General features: G+C 57.0%; 1 protein-coding gene across 2 annotated transcripts in view; it reads right to left on the bottom strand.

Moving 5' to 3' along the window:
• Positions 1 to 15,915, bottom strand: part of FBLN1 (fibulin 1) — an 86,778-nt gene extending 70,863 nt beyond the window's left edge. The window contains exon 1 of one of the 2 annotated variants that reach the window (XM_042948113.1): positions 15,811 to 15,915. In XM_042948113.1, the coding sequence (XP_042804047.1) occupies positions 15,811 to 15,886 (76 nt within the window). In that variant the 5' untranslated portion in view covers positions 15,887 to 15,915. The remainder of the gene's footprint in view (positions 1 to 15,810) is intronic. The other variant, XM_042948112.1, reaches the window with a different exon arrangement.
• Positions 15,916 to 24,734: the final 8,819 nt, after the last annotated feature.

Genomic DNA, 24,734 nt, shown 5'->3' with positions numbered 1-24,734 from the left:
GGGAAAGCCTAACGCCTTAACCAGTACCTTAACCGGTACCTTCCGCATCCAGTTCTGATGGGGCTGCGGCTCAGCACCCAGGATCCACACCCACTTGGGCTGAATCCCTGCTCCGGCCACACAACAGAAACTCGGATGCGGACCCTGCCCAGACGGGTCGGGAGGGCAACCAAGGCAGGGACGTGAGCACGTGCCGTGCAGCCCGGCAGCGAGGGTGTCCAGGCACCGGAAACCGGACTCTTAGAGGGTCAGAAATGGGGGCGGCCTGGAGGCTCCCGGCAGCGCTGATGAGACAACCCAGGGAGCCTCCCCTGCTGAGCGGAGGGCAGACTCCAGGGAGGACTGTGACATACACAGACCCGGAGGGCAGAACGGAAACGGGGGCCCCCCACGCCACGAGCCCACCCGGGGGGGGGGGGGGAGAAAAGAGCCAACATTTCTAGGCCAGCTTCTGGGAGCCACATCTGGGCGCTCTCGGTTAATTTCTGCAGCAACTTGTTGGCGGGGTGGCAGTCCTCGTGATACAGCGGCTACCACTCCTGCCCTTGATCTGCACGAGACGGGCGTCTCCGCTCACCCGAAGGACAGGAGGAGGGCTCCCCAAGGACAGAAGGTTCAGCAGCCGGCCCACGCATGCCCTCACAGCTGGACAACGGCCCTCCGGTCCCCAGCCTGGCTCTCGGCCTCACCCCAGACGGGTGAGCCTCGTGCCCTGGGGGAAGGAGAGGGCCCCCCCAAGGCAGGAGCAGCTGGGTACCGAGATGCCCTCAGCCTAGAGGACTCGTGTGGCCGGGAGCATTAGCACCAAAAGCCTCTGCGGCCTGAGTGCAGGATCACGCTGTGCAGGACGTTGCAAAACTGGCTTTACAAAACCCCACGTTTTCTCACTGATGGCTTTCCAGCACCCAACGGGGTAAATCCCACCGGGCCTGGCAGCGTTTCGAGGCACCAGCAGCCATGGGTGTCCCGTTGGAGTTCATTATTCTTCCAAGGCCGGGCCCTCGGGGCGGCCCCAGAAGGGAGGCTCACTCTTGGGCTTAGCAGGAGGCCGAGAGTTCCTAAAACACCAGCTTTGACAACCGGCCGTCAACCAGCACAAACACCTGTGCAGTCAGACTGGGCGGGGCACACGCTGCCCTTGAAGGCCCTCCAGGCTGGCAGAGAAACTGCCGTCGAGCACCAAGAGTAGCCCTTCCAGAAAGATCCCGGGAGACTTAGTGCACGGCCGGCCCTTTCCCGTGGCCAGGAGGACGAGGGGTGTCACCTGGGACCGAGTCAGGGCTACCCCTCTGCCGGGGCTTCCGGGGACCCCTGGGCTGCTCTCCACAATGAGGGAGGTACCCCGTCCCGGCCCCACCCCCACGGGGCCGTGGTGGGGGGGGGGGGGGGGGAGTCCAAGGTGGTTTGGGTGAGAGTGACAATCCACCCAGCCTGGCCTGGGTGCCCCCCGTGCTCACAGCCCACCCCCTGTCCAGGGAGCACACCTCAATGTTCCAACATTTCCGACGGCCTTGCCCTCCCAGCCGCAGAGGTCTTACAAGCTGGGCCATCCCTTTTCCTCACGTTCCTCGGCACAAAGCTGGCAAGCAGCAGCTGCAGAGCCGAGCGGAAAAAGCATGCGCTCTGGGGTCACAGCCCCAATCCCGACTCCAGCGCTTTCTTGCTCTGTGACCCCAGGCAGGTGGCTTCCCCTCTCTGAGCCAAAGCTCCAACGGTAAAAACGGGGCTCGAAATAACCTTTGCAGAGATGCTGAGCGAGTGCGTTTATAAAGTTCTGAGCACACAGTGAGCTCTCAGAAAACAGCGCTTGATTATGTGTTTTTATTTTTTTTAACATTTATTTTTGAGAGAGAGAGAGAGACAGAGAGAGACAGAGAGAGACAGAGAACGAGTCGGGGAGGGGCAGAGAGAGAGAGACACAGAATCCAAAGCAGGCTCCAGGCCCTGAGCTGTCAGCACAGAGCCTGACATGGGGCTCGAATCCATGAGCTGTGAGATCATGACCTGAACCGAAGTCAGAAACTTAACCAACCGAGCCACCCAGACGCCGCTTGATTATGTGTTAAAGAAACAAAGGGGGTATGCTTGCCATGGCCCATGAGAAATGGGGAACCATGGCCCTGTGTGGGTGTGTGGAAGCCCCTAGGGATGAGCAGTGGCCCCAAGGCCTCCCTCGGACTCTGAGAAAGGCAAGCCCAGTTAAAGCTTAGACTCCCACAGCCAGCTCAGCAGGGCGAGAACTTTGTGCCCGGGGCTGTGGAAACATTTGGAAATGATTCTCCCTGGGGAACCTGAGCACTTTGAACCTTATTCTCAGCAGGACAATAAAATGTTAAGTCCTCCGCTCCGTTCAGAAATCTGGAATGTCCCTGGAATGCTTGAAGCAGCCACAAGGCTGGGACTTGTGCAAAGCAGAGCCTTCTGGGGGCTGGGTCCCGGGTTTGGGGAGCGGGGGGGGGGAATGAGCAGGCAGCCAGGTGGGAGCCCCACGGCCATCTGGGGCCAGCTCATCCCCCTTGGGCGTGAGGCACCCCATCAGCCTCACGCATGGCCCCATCAGATTAGCCGTGGAGAGCCCACCAGGGTCCACAGCCAGCCGGACAGTGATGAGGCAGAGGCACAGGGAACAGACCAGGGCAGGGCATCACGGCCCCCATCGTAATAATCAGCCTGACACCAAGTAAGCCTCTTTGCACTCAGCATCTCTCTCCCCCTTGACCCCTCAAGCCCTCTTTCTATGCCATCATGCAGGCCACACGGCATCACACTGTAGAGCAGAAAAGGCAACTTTCCCAACATGTTCCCCCTCTCTTCACTTCCGGTATTTTACACTCAGGAACAAACAGCTCTGGGTTGAACATCTTTGTTCATAAACGTTTATTCCTCAAGTCCTGAGCATTGACTTAGGCCAGAACAGCCAAAGGAGAGGAGCTGGATCAGGGGGAAGGCATTCTTGGGCAATCACAGCGGATTGCCGTCCCAAGAAACACCCAGCCCCACCAACCATGTGGCTGGAGCACAGTGACCAGGGACATGTTTGCAGCCAGCACCTGTGGCCGATGGGTGGCCTGCTAGAGCTGAGCCAACTGGCCAAAGTTCATGGGCTTCTGGTGAAGGCTGAGGTAGTGAGCTGGGGATGAGCTGAGAGCTGCAGCTTAAAGTCGGAGGGACCTGAGGGAGAATGCCGGTCGCTGTATTTATCATGCTCCTTTGGGGTGGGGCAGTGCAGAGGGAAGGAAGGGTTCAGCATCAGGCAGAGCTGGGTTTGAGCCCCGGGCCTCACTCTGCAGCTCACCATCCCTGGGCGAATTCTTGAAGCCATCTGCACCCAGGTCTGTGTCCCAATCTGTGAAATGGGGCACGGACCACTGAATCACAGGGTTCTTGTGGGCACCTGGCACACGGAAGGCAGCCAGGGAATTCCCTACTTCTGTTCCTCAACCATCCCCATTCACCACTGTCTTTAAACCATTTGCTGTGGGTACTCTGCCACCGAACGTTGTCACATCAGCGGCTGCAGGTATGGAACCCGGATTCCAAACATAATTACACACGGAAGAAGCCAAATGGAGTCAGGTCACCTAACAGTGACGTGGACATAAATGCTAAGGTGTCCTCGTCCCCACCTGGAACACACCTCACTCTCCCAACACCAGTGGGTGGCCAGCTCCGCACTTTGAATGAGTGTCACTCAAAATCCCTGATGTTTCCCTGCCAACCTCTCATTTCATTGCTCGTTGGTCTGGGCTCTGACCCCTCTAGGCTCTGGCCCTTCTCTGTTTCGCCCTGTCACCTGCTCGCCTCCAGACATCACCCAGTTCTGTTGGGATGTCACTCAAGACCGTGCCCCCTCCCCCATCACTGCCATTACCACTGGTGCCACACACTCACTGGGCACCTACTATGTGCCAGGTACAACACGGGCGCTTCCTTGATTCCCCCAAGGACCCAGGGAGGCCAGTTCATTAGGGTCCCCGTTTTGCAGATCAGAAAATTCCAGCTCAGAGAGGTCAAGTGACCAGCTCGAGGTCACACAGCCAGAGGGACAAAGTCAGGCACCAGGTTTGGTTTTGACAGCCTCCAGAGCTAGGCTCGTCTGCCCCTGGTGAATTAAAAACTCCTCTGGGGCAAGGATCGCATTCTTCTCCTCTCAGTGACCCTGAACCACCCGCCCATGCCCGGCACAAACAGCGAGCGAGGCTCAGGAAGTTGAGCAGGACGCAATGGCCACAGGCATCTTCACCGGGGGCCTGATGGGCAAGACGACCTTGAAGTATAGGGTTTGCTGCAAACATGCCTCTTCAGGGGGAGGGAATGATCCCAAAGGACAACGTTTGATTGGAGCCGACTTCCGCAAAGTGCCAGGCTGCTGAGAATTTAAGCAAGAGCCCGGGACCTGCTGGGGCATCGGTCTGAGACTCAGAACTGCCACTCTCTTGGCCTTAGAGACGGTTACCCCCAACCCGTCGGAGGAAAGCGGAGCTGCGGGGAAAGGAGGTGGGGCGAGGGGGACACCCTGAAGAATGTTCCGGCGTCACGGCTCAAGATGTCAACAAAGATACCGTCTGCAGTAGGCCTGTCTCTAAAAGACAGGTGTATCCTGTCCAAGAAAAGGTCTGTTGTGAACTTATGTTCTGAAACAAATAAAGCCTCCCGGCTCCTCCCAAGCATCTCCTTTCGGTGGGGCAGGGCCAGGCTCTCCAAAGCACAAAAGCCAATACCACTCCCACCCCCGGACACACGTCTTCCAAGAAACGTCCCAACTGGAAAGGGACGCACGGTCTTTGCTGTTTTCATACGTGTCCCCTTTGTAGTGAACAAGCGTTACTCTGGTGGTGAAAAATCACTTTGGGTCAGAAAGAGAGGCGGCCCAGGGAAAGAGTACCAGGCAGGGAGCCCGGGCTGGTGTCCCTGCTTTGTCCCTGGTGTTCACGAGGGGAATTACAGTCACTACAAATGTTTGCCGTAACCCAGAGAGTACGGAAAACCATTGCCTATGGTGCTTCCGTCCTAAAGACCCCAACGTGCTGTCCCACTAAAACCACGTGGAGTAGGACAGTCTGGACCATCACTCACTCTCCCTCATTGCCTTTTTTTTTTTTTAATGTTTATTTATTTATTTTTGAGAGAGAGAGAGAGCTTGAGTGGGGAGGGGCAGAGAGAGAGGGAGACAGAGAATCCAAAGCAGGCTCCTCACTGACAGCGGAGAGCTCGACGCGGAGCTCGAACTCACGAACCGTGAGATCACGACCTGAGCCAAAGTCAGACGCTTAACCACAGAACCACCCAGGGCCCCCCCCCCAACCTTGCCCTTCCTCGTTCCTATAGAACAATGGCCGTGCATGCATCCTTGGGTTAAAATGAACTTGAACACCCCGCACGACTGTTGTCTTTAAAAAAAAGCTGACCATCTAAGAGTGAACTAAACGCTTCATTTAAAATGCTGTGGTCGAAGACGACATCCTCAGTGAAATAAGCCAGTCGCAGAAGGATAAATAAACGCTGTCGGATTCCACTTAAGAGGTCCCGAGGGGAGCCGGATTCACACAGATGGAAAGTAGATGGGGAGTTCGTGCTTCTCGGGGACAGGGCCTCAGTTTGGGGAAAGGAAAGAGCTCTGGAGATAGCTGGTGGCACAACAGTGTGAAGGTTCTTAACTCCCGACTGTGCACTTAGAAACGGTTCAAACGGTTAACGTTATGTGTATTTCATCACAATGGAAAAAACACATTAAAAAAAACTGAGTGGGGGGGGTGCCTGGGGGGGCTCAGTAGGTTAAGCCTCCAACTTCGGCTCAGGTCCTGATCTCACGGTTCTTGAGTTCGAGCCCCACATCGGGCTCCCTGCTGTCAGCGTGGAGCCTGCTCCAGACCCTCTGTGTCTGTCTGTCTGTCTCTCTCTCTGCCCTTCCCCCACTCAGGCGCACACTGTCTTTCTCTTAAAAATAAATAAACGTTAAAAAAAATTTTTAATTGAGTGTTTGTGTGGCATTTTGTATCACCCTTCAACAGAAGAGGAGTTGGGTGTTCTGCTGATTAACTCACTTGCCTCTTTCAATTGATGTTGTGGTTTGTTTTTTTTTTAATGTTTATTTATTTTAGAGAGAGAGGGAGACAGAGTAGGAGTGGGGGAGGGGCAGAGAGAGAGGGGGCGGGCACAGAATCCGAAGACAGGCTCCAGGCTCCGAGCTGTCAGCACACAGCCCGACGCGGAGCTCGAACCCACGAACCGCGAGATCGTGACCTGAGCCCACGTCGGACGCTCAACCGACTCAGCCACCCAGATGCCCCCAACAATCGGTGTTGTTTTACTGCATGAATGTGAAGACCGTAGCAAGGATTAATTCGGTAAACCGTGTCTTAGAACATCCTCTCATGCAGGTTGGTGGTGAATACGTTTTACGCAGCAAGCCAGGTGACCTCCAACAGAACAAGTGAAATGTTAAGTAACGAAGGAAAGCAGAGGGTGGCACTCACTCCCCGGCCCAGGCAAGAGCCAAGGGAAGGCTTCCGGAGGTGACAAGGAGGCCGTCCTTCCATCATCGCTTCCCCAACCACACAGGGAAGAATTCAGCATCCTCGGGGGGGGGGGGGGGGGGGGGGGGGGATCCCCAGCTCCGCGCTGACACAGGACGCACAGCTGGGCATCAGGTCACAGAAATCCCACGTGGAGACCCCACCACGCCCGAACGGCCCTCAGCAACCTGGGACAAATGAGGACACTTCTGCCTCTTCCATCCCTAACTTCTGGGAGCGGTGCCAGTTAGCGATGCCCGCCCGTGCCCGCTGCCCGGCTGGAGGGGCTCTTAGGAGAGAAGCGGGGCCTCGGGCAGCCTGCAGTCTTCTCGCTCAGATCGCTTCCCTCCCTTCGGAGAGGAAGCTTCGATAGAGCACAGTTAGCAAGCAAAACCTCTCTGGCAAAATCTTCTTGGCTTTGGACTCGGGCATCCCAAGGGAAGGCGAGAGACGTTGTGGGTTAAAACCGCCCAGCCCCGGGGGCGCCCGGGGAGGCTCGGTCGATTAGGTGCCCGCTCTCGGTTTGGGCTCAGGCCCTGATCTCACGGTTTTGCGAGCTCGACCCCACGTCGGGCTCTGCGCTGGCGGTGTCTGGGATTCCCTCTGCCCCCCGCCCTGCTGGCTCTGTGGCTCTCAAAAATAAACTGCCTGGCCCCAAATCTGCCCTCCACCTCACTGAGCCCCCTTATCTCCATCCATCAAACGGGGGGGTAACTGTGTAGGGCTGGGAAGAACAATGTGCTCATTCGGGCAAAATGCTTACGTCGGTGCCCGTCCACAGAAAGAACCCTCCCAATCGGGCAGTCACAGAAGGCACCGCACCGCTAGGGAGAGGGCATCCTTCTTGACGGGAATCACACGCTCCCCCAGACTGACACGTCGCCAGAGGACCGCCACCCCGCCCCCTGCCCTAGGGAAAGAGACACCCCTGCCGGAAGTCCCTGGTGAGCAGGTGGACAGAGACCGCCTGGTTCACGGGCAGCGGATGCCATCTGTCCGCTGAGACAGCCGCTAAAACCAAACCCCTTCCAGGCGAATTACGCCTTCGTGAAGGCTGCAGTGTGGACTGTGAAACGTGGTGGTTCTGAACCCGTGGTGCAGAGGAGTACGCGTTCTTGTCGAGGGGTAGAGAGACAGACACACGTTCTCTCCAACACGGCAGATGCCGGCCGGCAGTCAGAGGGGTTCCGGGGTGCTCCTTGGATGGAAGCTTCCAGAATGTCAGCCAGCCACCAGGGGCTCCGGCCGATGCCTGACTGGCCTGTGAGCTGTCCTAAGCCCCGCACACATTCAAAAGAGCCCCTCTATGGCCCACTCCGTCGGCGGGCCGTGCGACGCTGGACGTGGGCTGGGAGCCCGAGCCCCACGCTGGGGGTAGAGAGGACTTAAAAATAAAATCGTGTTTAAAAAGCCCCTCTCATGACCCTTCCACGTGCAGGCTTCTGGCTTGGGGCAGGGGATTCCTGAGGTGAAAAGACAGGACCCCGTCCTCAAGGAGGTGGCCCAGGGAGGCACCAGGCAATTGTCACTGGGGTCTGGTGTACAGACCCTTGCAGGTCTGGGATAGGGACAGAACCATCCCCCCTTCAAGGGCACCCGGCCTCCCAGGAGGAAGCAGGGCGTGCCCGGGTCTGCTTTCACGGCTCCACACAAGAGCCGCCCGTGCCTCAACCTCCCCCCCCCAACCCCCCCGCCCCAACCCTCCACCAGCACCTGCCACGAAGCATCTCCCAGATCTCTCCCTCCGGGCAGGAGCCTCCTCCCGCCAAGGCCAGCGGACACGTGGGCTAGCCTCACCTCCCGACATCTCTGCAGCATCCCACCCTGCGGGGACCCCTCTCTCCCGCTTCTGCTCTGAACTCTCAGGCCACCTGTCATGTGTCGTCTGCACCTGGCCTTTGGAAGCTGGAAGCCGGGTGGTGCCGGGCACACTCCCTTCCGACAGCCAGTTCATCCACACCCACGCCAGTCCGGAGGCCCTTTCCTCCAGAAGTCTTCCCTCACTGACCCCCTCCACACACACACACACACACACACACACACACACACACACACACACACAGCAGTTCCACGGCCTCTTTGCACCCTGAGCTTCCTGGCACTTAGCACAAATAATTAACTGCACTGTGTACTTAGTGTCATGAGGGCTGGGTCCCTGTACCTTGCCCCACGCGGCCTCAGAGCACTCAACACATTCCGGTGAAAGAATGATCTCATGCGATCCTAGCCACTCTAGGAAGCAGGGGGTCAGGGAGAGATTAAGCAAGTGGCCCGAGGCCGAAGAGCAAACACCGAGGTGGCCTTGGAGCCTGGCTCGGACTCTAAAGCTGACCCCCCGCTCGCCCCCCGCAATAACACGCTGAAGGAAATTGGCTTCCTCCCAAAGCCGGACTTAGCAAAATCCAGACTTCTCAGCCAGAAAGATACATGAGGGGGTTCCGTGTCCCGCTTACGAACGCGAGTTGAGGGCCGTGCTCCCAGGTTTCAATCCTGGTGGGGCCGCTGTGTGCCCGCAGGCGCGCTGCTTGACCTCTCTGAGCCTTGGTGGCCTCACCCGCACTCACGGAGAATGGGGGATAAAAACAGGAGTGGTTGCAGAGAGAAGTCCGATGTCCAAATAGGAGGCGTACGTAGGCAGCAAAAATCCTGGCATGTTTTACCCCAGCAGGTGACATGATCCAAAAGGAAACACAGGTTCAAGAAAAATACTGGCTCGGGGCGTCTGGGTGGCTCAGTCGGTTAAGCGTCCGACTCTTGATTTCAGCTCAGGTCATGATCTCATGGTTTGTGGGGATCGAGCCCCGAGCTTGGAGCTTGCTTGGGATTCGCTCTCTCCCTCTCTCTCTGCCCCTCCCCTGCTCACGCTCTCTCTCCTCTCTCTCTCTATAAATAAATAAATAAATAGAAAGAAAATACTGGCTCACCCCATTAGCAAAAAAATGCTCCCGTCTCAAAACCAGTCCTGGCAAGATCCCAGCCGCCACCCAGGTTTCTGGAAGCCCCCAAGCAGGTACACTTCCCCCTCAACGTGCCGGGCAGAGCTCAGTCCCGTGACCCCTCGCGCCCCCGCCCCGGCCATCCCCCTGGGTGGTCTCCTGTCGCCTCATCCTATGGGCTGAGACCCCCACATGTCTGCCTGTAGCCTGATCTCGCCCCCAAACCCAGGCTCCCCCAGATGTCAGACGGGACGCTTAGAGTGCCCACACAGAACTTGCACTCTTCCCCACCCCGTCCAGCCCCCCATCCGTCCAGCTGCTTGCGCCACAATAACGGGGTCGCCTGAATCATCCCTTGGCCCTCACCCTCTACCTCCCATCGCATGGCAAGTCCTGTCCACTCCAGCTCTACCTCTATCCACTTCCCAGCGGCCCCCCGACTGCCACTCTGCCCAGGGTACCTCTAGCCCTGGACCCTGCACAAGCGTCCACACTGGCTCATGCCGCCTCTCCCCAGATGCCATGCAGCAGTCCAGAGTGACTTCTAGAAACCTAAGCCAAATAACCTCACTCCTCTGCTTAACGTCCTCCGGCGGCTTCCCAGTGAACTTTGGATAAAACCCAGTCTGCGCCCCGATTTTTAAAGCCCTCCCGCCTCAGCTGCCCTCTGCCTCTTCCCCAGAGGCACACACTCCCTTCTGGTCCCTCCAATACACCTCGTCCCACCTGGGGCCTGGGACCAGCTGTTCCTTTTACCCAAAAGCTCTCCCCAGATCTTTCCACAGACGGCTCCTCGCCACTCACGCCTCAGCTAGGTATCCCCTCCCCTCTCCGCCCACTTGAGAGCCACCCGGGGCTGCTGTCACCGTCACGACACGTCATGGTCACTATGGCACTGATTCCTACCGACGCATCCTCGTCAGGGCACCTATTCCTGTGTTTGCTGTTAGCAGGTGCAGTGGCCCCTGAAAAGATACATCCACGTCCTGACCCTGGAATGCGACCTTATTTGGAATCAGGGTCTTTGTAGGTGCAATTAAGGATCTCAAGATGAGATCCTCCTGGATCACCCAGGTGAGCTCTAAATCCCAAGACAAGTGTCCTTGGAAGAGAAACACAGAAGGAAAAGGCAGTGTGAAGACAGAGGCAGCCACGAGCCCAGGAGCGCCAAGAGCCCCCAGGAGCTGGGAGACGCAAGGACGGACCCTTTCCCAGAGCCTCTGAGGGGACTGAAGTTCTACAGACCCCGCGATACCTGACTTCTGGCCGCCAGGACGGTGCGAGGACACATCTCTGTTGTCTTAAGCTGCTCAGTTTGCAGCAATTTGGTCCCGGGCCGCAGAAGACTCACAGGGCCTCGTGCTTGCTGAGTACGTGACAAACTGACAAATGATGGGCTCATGACAAATAGCTCCTCAGGGCTCCGGCCAGGCCCATAAGGGATGGATGCTTGGGAAACGTTTGCTCAATAGAACTGAGAAGCAGCCTGTGAATGACCCTTTCCACCTACTTCCTCTCTCTGGGCCTCAGTTTCCCCCACCTATACGAAGAGCGGACCAGCTGATCTGTGGCTTCCGTGTCCTGACAGGCAAACCACTCCTTCCCAAATTCTCAAGTGCCCATCATAAAACCTGGGCCCCATCAGCCCCCAAGGCTGGTTCTTTGGTTCCTACATCTTTGCTCCCATCAGGGGGTGTAGGGATCCTGGAGGGCCCGGACCCCCATCCGTGTGGCGTCGGTGCAGCTAAGAACACACATCACAGACCCTCCACTTGGAGAAAGAAAGGCTCTGGGGCCCCCGCCCTCAGGAGCAGTAGGGGAGGGGGGCTTGGTGGTTGGGTCCCCCAGGAAGCCAGCAACAGGGTGGGCAGGAATCCAGTGTCCCCACTCCCAGCGTTGGCCACGTCAGCACGGCCCTCTGGCAGGATCACTTGGCAAGGCTGGGGGCAGATTAAGCAGGAACATGACCTAAACAATTTCCAGGGCCGTCTTCTCCAGATGCCGGGCCCGCCCTGTTGTGTCTGGAACCCAGGTCCAGCCAAGGACATTTTCCTTTATAAAGGTGCCAGGAAAGGGGCGACTTCATACCCTGTGGACAGTTCTAGACCTCACCCAGGGTCCTGTGGTCAGAGGCATCTGCCCCTGCGTGCACCGTCTCCCCTCCACCCCCACAGCACTGCCTACGGCAGGTTCCTTGAGGGGTCCCTGAACCCCACCCCCAGATGGCAGCAGGGAGGGCCTGACTCGGGCCACACCCAAGGGAGAGGCAGGGCCAAGGCCGGGCCCTGGGCTGGGTACCCGAGCAAACGGCCCTCCGGCACCACGGCCATGGCCTCCCCAGTACACGACAGGCCTGTCCACGGATCTGAAACAAGACAGATGCCGTCACCTTGGGGATCACTTCCTGCCAAGCCAGCCACGAGCCCCTCGAGGGCCCTGTGGTCCCCCGTGCATGTCAAACGCATGTTCCTCCTCAGGACACGCGTGCAGCAATCGCTAATGGGACTCGAGCGCTGTCCTACCTGCTCTTCCCCTCGTTAAATTTAAGGTCAGGAGCATGTTGTGCTGTGACCTGGCCTTCTATTTACTGCTGTGCTTCCCAGGCAAGTTACTTAACTGCTCTGGGCCTTGGTATATATGTCTGTAAAATGAAAACAATAATAGTATCCTCTTCATAGGGTTGTTGAGAGGATTAAATTAGTGGCTAAATGTAAACTATGCCACTTACAGTCATTTCCTAGAGCAGAGCGTGTACTCATTCCAGATTTACGGAAACAGAAGTACAGAGGGCATGGGATTGGTCACTTTCAGAACCGGGACCGGTCTCCCAACCTCCTTCGAGGGCTGGCTCCCACCACGTAGGGCCTCGTGATAACACACAGGCACCTGGCTCCCTCCTGACCCAGAGTCAGGTGAGGACCCGCCTGAGGGCCAAGGGGGCAGGCCCAGCGGGCACCGACCCAGCCCCTGGTCCTGCCTTCCCCTGGTCCTGCCTTCCCGAGGCTCCCAGCCACACCCTCTCATCTCCAAGCTCCCTCCAGGCTGAAGCGTCTCCGATCCCAGGGAAGCTGACTTAATGGCTGTCCCCATTTGGTTATGTGGTCACATCTGGGATCATTACAAGGAGACTGGAACCGTGCAGCGCCTGCAAAGGCATCTATTAGTCAAACTGTTATAATCGGATGTTTTGCAAAGTAGGGTCTTTTATTGCAGATAAAATACACCGGCGGGGGGATTGTGCGCGCCCTTAGAACTGGCTCCGTAAAGCTTCGCCTGCACGGCTGCCCCACCCGACGCACCCATGGCTCAGGGCCCTGCCATCAAAGGAACTAACTGGAGGGAAGAGGGGACGCGTCCACGTCCTCTCTCGCCTCCCGGGCCTCTGCCCATGCTGCTCCCTCTGCCTGAACACCACCCTCCCCGACCTTTCCAGAAACCCAGCCAGCTCCTCCCACACCCCACCTTGCATGCTGCATCCTCGGGTGGGGGGGGGGGTCCTCCCTGACTCTCTGCCTGTCGGGGTTGGTTTGAAATGGACTGTTGGCTCTTCAGGCTCTCCTGGGGGGTGGGGACCCCATGGGCAGAAAGGCCAGGCCTCTCTTCTTCCTCACCGTGTCCCCAAGATTCAGAACAGCGTCTGGCACAGAGTCGACACCTAGTGCCCCGACTGATTGCCCGGGGAGCTCAGCTGATGCCGCTCTGCCTGACCTTCCCCAACACGGCTCTGGCCCTCGACAGCTGCCGGTTCAGAGGCCCTTCTGGGAAAATGAGTAGGACTTTCAGAGCATTCTTGGGGACAAGGACACTGGCTTACCCTGGGGAGGGGGCAACACAAATGATAGGTCATAGTAATCCAGCTACCTTGGCAGGCCTCGCCGCCCCCCCCCCCCCCGTCTGTCCCTCAGTCCTCATGACAACCTAAGAAGTGGGTTTCTGTTCTGTTTTACAAATGAGAAAACCACCAACCTTCGCATGGACTTTTCCAGCAGGATACAGGCAACCTTGTTTCCCGTCCCACCAAAGCTCGTGGTGCCCTTCCCCCCGCCCCCCACAGTCCAGCACGGGTGGCAGACAGAGCCCTGAGTTGGGGGGGCCTCAGGCAGTACCAGAAGAAGGTATCACCCGGAGCCCTAGGGGCACCCCCAAGTCTCATCTTCATGCATTCAACGCTCTGGCAGCCCCCCTCCCCAGTCTGTCTCCCCCCACCCCCTGCCAGCCTGGGAAAGTTCCAGCAGCGGTGCGGGCCACGTGTTTCCAAGCCAAGCCCTCTCCCGTCTTTGTTCTCCCTCCCAGCGACTTGCTCTGTAATCAGTAGGAAACACTGCCCCGCCGGGCCGGAGCCAGCCGGAGGCCAAGAAAGTCTTGGAGAAAACACAGTTGTCTTTCCCAAATGCCCTCCTCCTCTCCACTCCCTCCCTCCTGCCCCGCTCTCAGGAAAGCCCAACAGGGCAGACAGACACAGGACAGAGTGTGGCCCAGCTCTGTCCCTTGGCAGGGGAGATCAGCGCCCTTCTGCACCGCAGTGGCCGGGCCGAGTTTCAGCAGCTTGGCTAAAGGGCTCCCCACTCGATGGCCTTTTCCATGATCGCTTTTCAATTAGGTTTCCCCGTGGACCCCGCAGGCCTGCAGCGTGGGGCCATGTCACTTCGGGGAACCTTCGGGCTTCCAAGCTTGCAGCCGCGGAAGGAAACCGGGGAAGAAAACCCAAACTGTATGGAAGTCGCTGCAACTCAAAAGAGGGGCCGCCCCCAAAGACACCGAAGGCCACGCCACCGTGCGCGATGAGCGGGTTTGCTTTATCACGTGCCCCTGAAGTCCGGGCCTTCTCTGTAAAGACGACGTGCGCCCCTCCAGCCTGACCGAGTCTCCGTGTTTTTTCGGAGTCAGATGGCAGGACAGCTTCCTCACACACGAGGCAGAACAGAACAGTGGAGAAGGACCGGGCATTCAGCCTCGGAAGAGTTCCCCCGGGCCTGTCGCAGTTGCCTTGTCTGCACAATACACGGGGGCCCTGGGGTCCTTTCTGTTTGAACAGGAGCCTTGTGTGGCCTCCGATCAGGGCCCCCCTCTGGGCTTGCTCTCCTCTTCCCATGAATGCCCTTCTTCCCTCTGCCCACCTGGCCAGCTCCCGCCCAGGCACCATCCCCTCCAAGCCTCTGAGCCCCGGGGCGGGGAGGGGCGAGGGGGGGCGGCTCTTGCTGCCAACCCTGAGCCTGCGCCTCCCATGCCCTCTCCCCCACCCCGCACATGATGGATACCCCCCAGCACACACCCAGGACACAGCCGGAGCTCCGGGATCTGCTGCAGCCAGTGAGTGAGCCCGGGACCCTCTGCAGAGCTCTGCCCTCCGCCCCCAACCTCCCAGGGGCGACCTTTTGATCAAGACGGAGGGTGGTCACGGGAGAGGTGAAACCAAGCTAAGCCAGAGATAAAGGATCTAGGATTCCAAGGGTGGTCCAGGCCCCAGGAAGAACAAAGCCTCTGGGCAGGCAGGCCTGTCTAATGACTGATGAGTCACGGGTCAGCGGAGAGGTCAGAGGCCGTGGCTCTGCTCACCCGCAGCTGCACTTAATCCGCAGGGCCTGGTGGTCGCCTCCCAGGAGCTAGGCCTTGAGGGTGAGGGGAGAAACAGGAGCCATCCCAGGGCTGTCCGTCCTGGGCCGAGGGGCCTGGCCAGAGGTCTAAGGGGAGAGACTCACCCCCTGGCTGCCACAGGGTGGGTGGATTTGGAAGTGGCCTGTCCCCAGCCCCGGCTGAGCATGTAGTCTGGCAGGACCTCCCTCGGGGCCCTCTATGTCCCAGGAGGGCAGAGGTTTCCCGACGCACGGCTATCCCCAGACTGCTCCCTTCCTTTCTGCTCTCCCACGTCCACCCCTAACCCACGACTGGCTTGGTCTCCTGGGCAAAGTACTGTCCCGTCTCAGTCTTCTCGCCAACAGGCTGGGTACGACAGCCCCTACCAAGAGGTGGAGGTGGGGGCAGTGAGAACCGATTCGCCAGGGCCTTCTGGAGGCAGAGCGCGGCCCGAGGGGCGCCGCGAGCGTCGGCTGGGGCTTCCTGCCCGCCTCCCAACCTTGGCCGCGGTGGGAAGACGGGTGGGCGCGAGCGTGGGCAGCGCGGGAACGCGGGCGGGGGTGGGGGTGGGGAGGAGGACCTAGGGTCTTTGAAACAAGTGCCCCAGGTCCTCGAGATGATTCGGCCGGGGGCCAGGAGTGGGGTGCGGGGAGGGCACTGTCAGGAGCGCCGCGGGGGCGCGGCGCCGAGACGCCGACGGCTACCGCAGCTCCGGGACTTCCCGGAGGTGCGGGGCCGGGAGGGGAGCCCCTAGAGCGGGGGCCGTGGACTCGGGGCGCCCCTACCTCGGGCGGCCAGCAGCGAGAGGCCGCCGAGCAGCAGCAGCGGCAGCGGGACCCTCCTCGGCGCGGCGCGCTCCATGGGGCCGGCGGGCGGCGGGCGGCGGGCGGCGGGCGGACAAAGGCGCGGGGCGCGGGGCGCGGCTCCTGGGCTCCACGCTCCGGCCGAGCCTCCGCAGCCAACGCTGGGCCCCGGCGGCGCGGTTCAATTATCCCGCCCCGGAGGAGGGCGCGGCGGAGGCGGGGCCGCAGGGCGCCCGGGGCCCTCCCTCCCGGGCCGCCCCCCGCCCGGGGCGCGCGCACTCCGGCCCCGAGGGGCGGGAGCGGGGGCGCCCCCGAAACGTCTCCCCGGCGAGGGGCCGGGGGGGGGGGGCGCCTCCGGGCGGGACGCACCCCCTCCGCTGCCCCCCCTCCCCCTCCCCCCCGTGCGCCGGAGAAACCCGATCCCTTCCCCACCCGCCGACCCGAGGGGCGGGCCGGGTAGCAAAGGTTAGCTCCGCCCGACTCCGCAGAAAGGGCGGGGGGACGGGGACCGCGGGAGCGAGGGGTCGCAAAGGGTCGGAGGCGCTTTTTGCTGGGGGGGTGGAAGGGCGGTGTCCCTTCGAGGCGGGGGCTCCCCGCAGGACGTGGCCCGCGGGGCTGCTCGTTTCCCGCCGCCCGGCACTCACGGATCATCCCGGGGCCTGCAAGTCCGTCGCGTCCTGGGACCCGGCTCTGCCCTCAGGAGACTGCCGCTCAGGCGAGACGAATTCAAGGGACATTCCCGACACCAGTGGCATGTGACGAACCCAGGGTCCCGGAGCGCAGAGGAAAAGATTCGGTTTGCGGGAGAGGAAGCAGCCTTGGAACGCTGGGCCTGCGCCAGCTACTTCCCTGTGCAGAATTCACGGCTGCAAGCAGGCCAGTGGTCACTGAGGGTAAATTAGTCTGTCGGAACCATAAGTAAATTTGTTTTGTGTTTTAATGTTTTGTTTCTCTTGAGACAGAGACAGAGAGCATGAGCGGTGGAGAGCAGAGAGAGAGGGAGACACAGAATCTGAAGCAGGCTCCAGGCTCCGAGCTGTCAGCACAGAGCCCAATGGCGGCTCGAACTCACAAACCCTGAAATCATGACCTGAGCCGAAGTCCGATGTTTAACTGAGCCACCCAGGGGCCCAAATAAATTTGTTTTAAAAGGACAACGCCTGGGTGGCGCAGTCGGTTGAGCATCCGACTTCAGCCAGGTCACGATCTCACGATCTCGCGGTGAGTTCGAGCCCCGCGTCAGGCTCTGGGCTGATGGCTCGGAGCCTGGAGCCTGTTTCCGATTCTGTGTCTCCCTCTCTCTCTGCCCCTCCCCCGTTCATGCTCTGTCTTTCTCTGTCCCAAAAATAAATAAAAAACGTTGAAAAAAAAAAATTTTAAAAGGACAAAAGCCCCAACTGGTGCCGGTGAAGACGCAGAGACCCATAGGAGCACCATTCAGTTGAATGCACCGACCCCCTCCCCCAGCAATCCCACCCCCACGTTTACACCCGGCACAAATGCACACACGTGTGAGTGTGCACCAAAATCTGGGTGCTAGGGTGTTCATAACAGCACTATTCACACATACTAGCTTCCCGTTAGGAGCTTCCCGACATCACCAGCAATAGAATGAAAACACATCGTGGGGCGGTGGCACCTCCCAGGCGGGTGAAAAGTGGGTGCTGCAGCCTTCGTGGAGCCCAAGAATGGCTCTCAGAGACACCACGGGGCCGTGGAGCCACGTGCTAAGGATGCCACGTGACTCCGTCTGTGTGAAGCATGTGTACAGTTTAGAAGTCAGGAGAGGGATGGCCCTTGGGGAGCACGGGGAGGCCCTCTGGGGAGCTGGATCTGGTTTTTAAATCTGGACATTGGTTACAAAGTTGGGTTCCGTTTATGAAAAGTTTATCAAGCTGTTCACTTACGCTATGTGCCCTTTTCTAAATGGGTGTTAGATTTAAAACAGTTAAAAAGAAGAAAAACTAAAAACCCTCGTGCCCTCACAAGATGCCTGGTAAGTGGGAGGTTTGCAGAGAGTGTAAGAACGCTCATGAGGGGGCTCGCTTGAGAAATCACAGCCTAAAGATGCTTCCCCAAAAGGGTGGCTTGGGATTGGCCCCCGAGAGATGAGCCGTGGGTTGGGGCTAAGTGATTCCTGCCCTGGGCAGCTCTCGAAGGTTATCTGGTCCGCTTAACCGGACGGTGGGGGTGTCTGAGGTACGTGCGTGCAAGCGGCAGGCAGTTGGACAGGGGTAGGTGGGGAGATCTGAGCTGGAGACAGGTTTGTGCTTTGCTGTTGTTTTTTTTTTTAAGCCACGGGACAGTAAGGGGTCCCTGGGGAGAGTTTACAGTTCAGAGGAGCACCGCGTATCACACGCCTGCACGTTATTTTGTTAATACAACAGCCATAGTCGTTAGCGCCCCCATTCTGCAGATGAGAACACCAAGGCTCAGAGACGTGAGGTCACTGGCCAAGATGGGAGGATTTGGAGTCTGAGTCCCAGTCCTGGGCTCGTCTGAGAGCGACTCGTACCAAGGCTCTGTTTTTCCACCGGACCCTGTAACAAACATTTCCCTGTCTTCCCTGTCTTATTAGAAATCTTCATTCCACATCTAGTGAGTGAATAGTATGAAAATTACACACACGTTTGCTTCCCCACTCCCCTGGCATTGGACATGGAGGTCCTTCCAAATGGGGGGGGGGGGGTGGTAGTGGGGGTTGAGGGGTGAAACCTGCATGTTCGAGGCTCAGCTCCCGGCAGAGAACTGGATGCCCTTGAAGAGTGATTGCCGCACCCGGGAATGGACTGATTCACATCCCCAGAGAGAGACGCGGCCAAGCCCCGGGTCTGTCCGCCACCCTCCGGCATTGAGTAACATCTTTGTTTAATTTGGGCTACTTCCACAGGCAAGAGGAAAGGGCGTCTTGCTGTTTCTTCGTATCATCGATCACCATCTAATGTATCACCACGGAGTTTGAACATGTTTCAGAGGCTTATTAGCCATGTGTATTTCTTTTCTTGTAACTTCTTTCATAACCTTTACTCATTTATTTTTGTAATGACCCAATTGTTTATTACAGGGGACAATCTAGAAAAAAAACACAGTGTCCAACAATAGGCTATTTTTTATGGTGGGTATGATTAGATTCAATTACACTAACATTCCATGATTCAGTGGAATATTGTGCCGCTGTTGAAAGGGCTGAATTGGATTCCTAAGTAGAAATACAATCTCTGTGGGGCACCTGGGTGGCTCAGTCGGTTGAGCGTCCGACTTCAGCTCAGGTCATGATCTCACGGTTTGTGAGTTCGAGCCCCGCATCAGGCTCCGTGCTGACAGCTCAGAGCCTGGAGCCTGCTTCGGGTTCTGTGTCTCATTCTCTCTCTGCCTTTCCCCCCTATGTGCTCTGTCTCTCAAAAATAAATAAATGTTAAAAAAATTAAAAAAAAAAAGAAATACGATCTTTGTGGACTAATATTATGTAAAAAAAACACACACACACCTCCAAAAGCAAAACTGAGTGTGAACGTAGAGGTCCACACTGCAATTGTATGCTGAAAAAACTGTATTCATGTAGCTCAAAGATCTAAAGGGAACGAAAAGAAATCGGAGATGGTGTTTACTAGTGAAAATGTTGTTAATTTTTTTTTTCAGGAACAGTTGCGACACAAAGGAATAATTGTGCCAGAAACCTGGAGTGGTATAATCCCTATACCTAAACTTGACCGAGTTATGATCACTGATACAGCTCCTGTTTTCTGACCAAAGAACGTGCACCATTTCACCAGGGGAGACGTGGTTCTTCCGGAACGAAGTTCTAGCCATTTTCCTTCTGGGTGTCTATGTAAGAGTCAAGACGCTTGATGAACAGCACGCAGTGTGTACTTTGCAAAAGATGGGACTGGTCTTCTGCGAGGTTCCACGGCGGGGATTAGGGACCAGGGAGGCTCCCACCACCAAACCCCCGGCGGGGGTTGGGAGGGAGGGCACTGGGGCAAGACAGCACCCCCCCTCCTTGGATTGTGCTCCTCCAGGCAGGAAGCCACTTGTCATGTCCCACTGTGACAGCCCAGCTTTCTCGGATCTCAGAGAAGCAGCACAGGCTCCTTGCTCCCCGCTCCGCCCCCCCAAACAGCTCTCCGTTTGTTTGAAAGCTCATTGTTGGCACGTGTGGGCTGTTTTTCTCCAAGTCAGAAAACAAATGGCTTTGACGCCTGCCCAAACTCTGGAGGACAAGCCTCCTGGGGTTCCTGCCTGTGCTCCCCACCCTGAAGGCTGTGGCTGCCCTGCCCCCCCACCCCTCCCGGCACAACCCGGCCCTGCATCCCTAGCTCCGGGCTCCTGCAACACCCAGGCACCCCTGCCTTCCTGCCTCAGTGCTCCGCCGGCTCCTTCTGTCCTCCAGGAATCTGCCAGGACGCTACTCGGCCCAGGGCTCTTCCTGCCCGTGGCCGGGGGGGCCTGGGTGCTCCCCACCCTGCAGTTCCAACCCCTTCCCGACCCTTCTCCCTCTTGGTCCTCCTTGACGTCCTTGTCAACGTGTTGATTTTCGCTCCCGCCACAGGCCCATGCACTCCCTGCGGGCAGGGACTGTGCACATCCTCGGTGAGCACAAGACCCTTGCCGGGCACCGGCGGGGAGGGTGGCCGCCAGCAGCTGGCAGGGGCGCGTGGTGAGCGTCAGAGTCGCACGGCCTCGCAACGCCCCCTGGGACGGAGGCTGTCCTTGCATATCTCGGCCAAGGAGACAGCAGCTCGGGAGGTGGCCGAGTCCCCGACACCCGACACCCGGTGTGGCTCCCTGGGCCCTGTCCCCCGGCGGCTCAGGAGCCGACCCGTGCTGTGGCCCAACCACCTCCTCTACCCCTAGATCCCCTCCCGGCCCCTCTGGGTCCCTTTCCCGCTCTATCCTAGGGTCTCTTCCTCACTAGGAAGGTCCTGGGGCAGTGGCCTGACTAGAGTGACGCACGGACCGAGAATTCTGTCCCCTCAAGGGGGCCGCAGAAAATTAGAGATTCCAAATTGTGCCAGATATATACAATTATACACAAAACCGTATAGCCCTGGGCTCCCCGGATCCCCAAGCAGACATCTGTCTCCTAACCCCGCCCCGCCCCCCCCCCCACCCCCTCACCAGAGCACGGAATCAAGGCCCTTCAGAATGACATGTTTGTCCTCAGGGGAGCAGCCATCGGTGAAAGGCCTACGCTGGGTGCCCCACATCTAGCGACAACTTCCTGTCATCAGGGAAGGCCACGACCACGGAAATCCCCGGCAGTGGCGGGTGCAGTGGGGTGGGGGGGGGGGTGCTTCTTATATTTCTGTCTCCCTTGTGACCCTAAAGTTGCAGATTTCCACGTGTCCAGCACCCACACACGTCTCGGGCCTTCTATCTAATTTCACTTACACGGCCAGCCGTAAGGAAGGCGTGCCCCCAAGTCTGTGACTCCTGTTTCACAGCGAATGAAACAGGATCCTGGAGGAAGCTGCCGGCTTCATACGGACCAGCAGCTGGGCCGGGATGCAGTTTGGGTGTGTCTGTCACCCCAACGTGCCCACCCAGCACAGTGCCAGGTGGCTGGTGGGAGCCGGGTGCTGAACTAGGCTTCTCCAAAATCCACCTGTGGAAGTCCCCCAGATTGTGGCTGTATCTGGAGACAGGCCTTTAAAAAAGGGAATTAAGGGGCGCCTGGGTGGCTCAGTCAGTTAAGCTTACGACTTCGGCTCAGGTCATGATCTCGCGGTTCGTGAGTTCAAGCCCCTGCATCGGGCTCTGTGCTGACAGCTCGGAGCCTGGAGCCTGCTTGGGATTCTGTCTCCCCCTCTATCTGCCCCTTCCCCACTCACCCTCTCTCTCTCTCTCTCTCCCCCTCCCTCAAGATAAATAAACATTAAAAAAAAAAAAAGATTTTAAAAAAGGAAGTAAGGTGGGGTGCCTGGGTGGCTCAGTTAGTTGAGCGTCTGACTCTCGATTTCAGCTCAGGTCATGATCTCCCGGTTGTGGGATCGAGCCCCACGTCGGGCTCTGGCTGAGTGTGGAGCCTGCTTGAGATTCTCTCTCTGCCCCTCTCCTTTGCTCATGCTCTATCTCAAAAAAAAAAATTTTTTTTTAAAGAGATTAGCATGCGTTTGCATGCACGGGCACACACTTAGGGATGGCCATGTGCAGACTCAAAGGGGACAGCCGTCTACAAGCCAAGGAGAGAGGCCTCGGGAGAAAGCAACCATGCTGACATCTGAATCGGAGGCTTCCAGTCTCCGGAACTGTCAGAGAATAAGTTTCTGTCTTGCAAGCCACACGGTCTATGGTACTTTGTTACACAGCTTTAGCAGACCACCACGGGTAGAAAGACAAGGGTGAGGAAGAGGTGTTATGCATCGTGGTCTGGGACATTGTAAAGGGCATCAGAACCAGGGAGGGAAGGAGGAGAGGGAGCGTACAACATTCCAGGGCGTTCTAGAACCTCAGCTGTCCTGGGACTCTATGGACCCAAGGAAGAACTATCAGGGCAAATTCAAATAAAACCACCATCATTTATTGTTATGTTAAACAGAGTTCTAGGAGTGCTGCCCTCTGCTTTGAAGCCTGGAGCTCCCGTGCCACCAGCAGAAGCCTGGAAGACAGAAAAGCCAACGGGATTGTGTCTTTGGGAGACCGGGCGTGATGCTTGGGCCGTCCCAAGAGTAGTTAAGCACAAGTGGGACAGATGATAATCAAAGAGATTAAAAGCACGGAGCTCATGTGGTTAAAGGGACAGGAAAGCTACTACATGCTGAAGCAAATGTAACTGTGTTGACAAAAATGAGAGAATCTGGGGCGCCTGGGCGACTCAGTTGGTTGAGCTTCCGTCTCTTCATCTCAACTCAGGTCTTGATCTCAGGGTGGTGAGTTCAAGCCCCGCGTTGGGCTCCATGTTTGTCTCCATGAGATCATGACCTGAGCCGAAGTCGTAAGCTTAACCGACTGAGCCCCTTAATTCCCTTTTTTAAAGGCCCGTCTTCAAGGCTTCACTTTGGGGGTGACGCCTACTTTAAAAAAGAGAGAGAGAGAGAGAATCTAACGGAACAAATTCTGGAAAAACTGCCCCGATGCCTTGAGGACAGTGGTGGAAACTCAGACTGCCTTTTGTCTGGGTTTTTGTTTGCTTCAGGACAGACCTGCAGGTCCTCTCGCTGTTTGCCAGAGATACTCCTGTGGAATGGCGATCTCGAAACTTCCTGTTAGTCTGAGTTGCAGAGTGGGGATTCTGACGGGCACCTCTCATTTTCTCCCCTTGTTTGAGGGATTCTCCACTGAAGAGCTCTTGAGGGAGCCCCGATTTCTTCCCACTACAGAGTCTAAACTTGTACTCTTCCCACACCGGCCTCCCTCGAAACCAGGGTGCTGGCCCGAGGGGAGCTGACCACACACAACCACCCCAGACTTTGTAGTGGGAGCTGGTAATGGAAAGAGGCAGGCCTGGTGGCAAATCCCTTTGGTGGGTAGCCAGAAGCAGCAGCAGCAGCAGAAACGTGAAATTTCCGGGCCTGAATTTGGCTGTGGCCCTGGCTTTACTCCAGATGTGCCTGGTCTAGCCCAGCTTCTAGGCTTGGTCTGCGGTATTGCTGATGGTTCTACGGGCTGCCCAGGACCCTTCCAATGAACTTCTTTCCATTTACATCGACCAGAGTTGGTGGCAACCGAGAATCCTGCTTGATACTTGGGATTGTTTACGGAATTAGAGGAGGAACGGGCATTCCCTTACGGATGGTGGGCAGTGAGAAGAGTGGTTCTAATTTCCGGTGGGCGTCTGGATGGGGTATCTGAACATGACTTTGGTTGCCACCGGTGGGAAGAATGTACAACTTTGTACGTGAGATTGTTGGGTTGAGTTCAGCACAAACAAGCTTGAAGAGAGACAGAGACAGAGAGAGACAAAGAGCCAGAGAGAGAGAGAGGTATATTAGTGTGCTGAGAACAGCCCATGGGCAGAAGGTCGGGGGCACCGTTGGGGAATCCTATCCTGCCATGGCTCCCTCTTGACAGCTGCACCCCTTATTAAAATTTTGCATCTTTTACAAGGGCAGATCTCTCAGTGCTTTCTATATTTTATTGACATTCTGAATGGCGTGTGTTTTCTACCGTGGTTTCTAAGTGGTGGCCACTCACATAAAGGAAAGTTGTAAGATTTTACGTATCCAATATGTACAGCTATATGTGAGTCACGTGCAATTTTGTTTATTGCTATGAGATTTATAATAGGAATATGAGCATAAAAGGAAACTAACCACCAGTGTGTAGGAGAGAGAATAGTTGAGTAAGGACGTGACATATCCCTGCTATGGAATATCACGTAACTTTTTAAAATTCTGTACGAAGACCACGACAACAGAGGTGGTTGTTTTTTAATAAAATGCAAATGAAGGCATAAGTTAAAATTGAATATATATAATATATATACAGTAGGCTTTGTTAAAGTGTATATTTTATATACCGTATACTATACATATGCTATATATACACATACACTATATATATACTATTATATATATACACACTAGGCTTTGTTAAAATGTATATATTTTATATAATATATATGAACATGGAGAAAATTTTGGAAGAAAAATGCTATTTCATTAGGGCAATGGCATTCCTAGATCTCTCTGCACTGATGAGTTTTTTACTCTCTACACGTATGACTTTTTCACTGAAGAAAAATAGAATCTAGGGGTGCCTGGGTGGCTCAGCCGGTTAAGCGTCCGACTTTGGCTCTGGTCATAATCTCACAGTTCATGGGTTCAAGGCCCACGGCGGGCTCTGTGCTGACAGCTCGGAGCCTGGAGCCTGTTTCAGACCCTGTGTCTCCCTCTCTCTCTGCCCCTCCCCTGCTCACACTCTGTCTCTCTCTCTCTGTCTCTCTCTCGAAAATAAATAATACACAT

The sequence above is a fragment of the Panthera leo genome, chromosome B4 (assembly GCF_018350215.1).
Source record: "Panthera leo isolate Ple1 chromosome B4, P.leo_Ple1_pat1.1, whole genome shotgun sequence".
Classification (NCBI taxonomy): domain Eukaryota; kingdom Metazoa; phylum Chordata; class Mammalia; order Carnivora; family Felidae; genus Panthera; species Panthera leo.
Note: the sequence above shows the minus strand (reverse complement) of the source record. Positions and strands in the feature narration are given on the sequence as shown.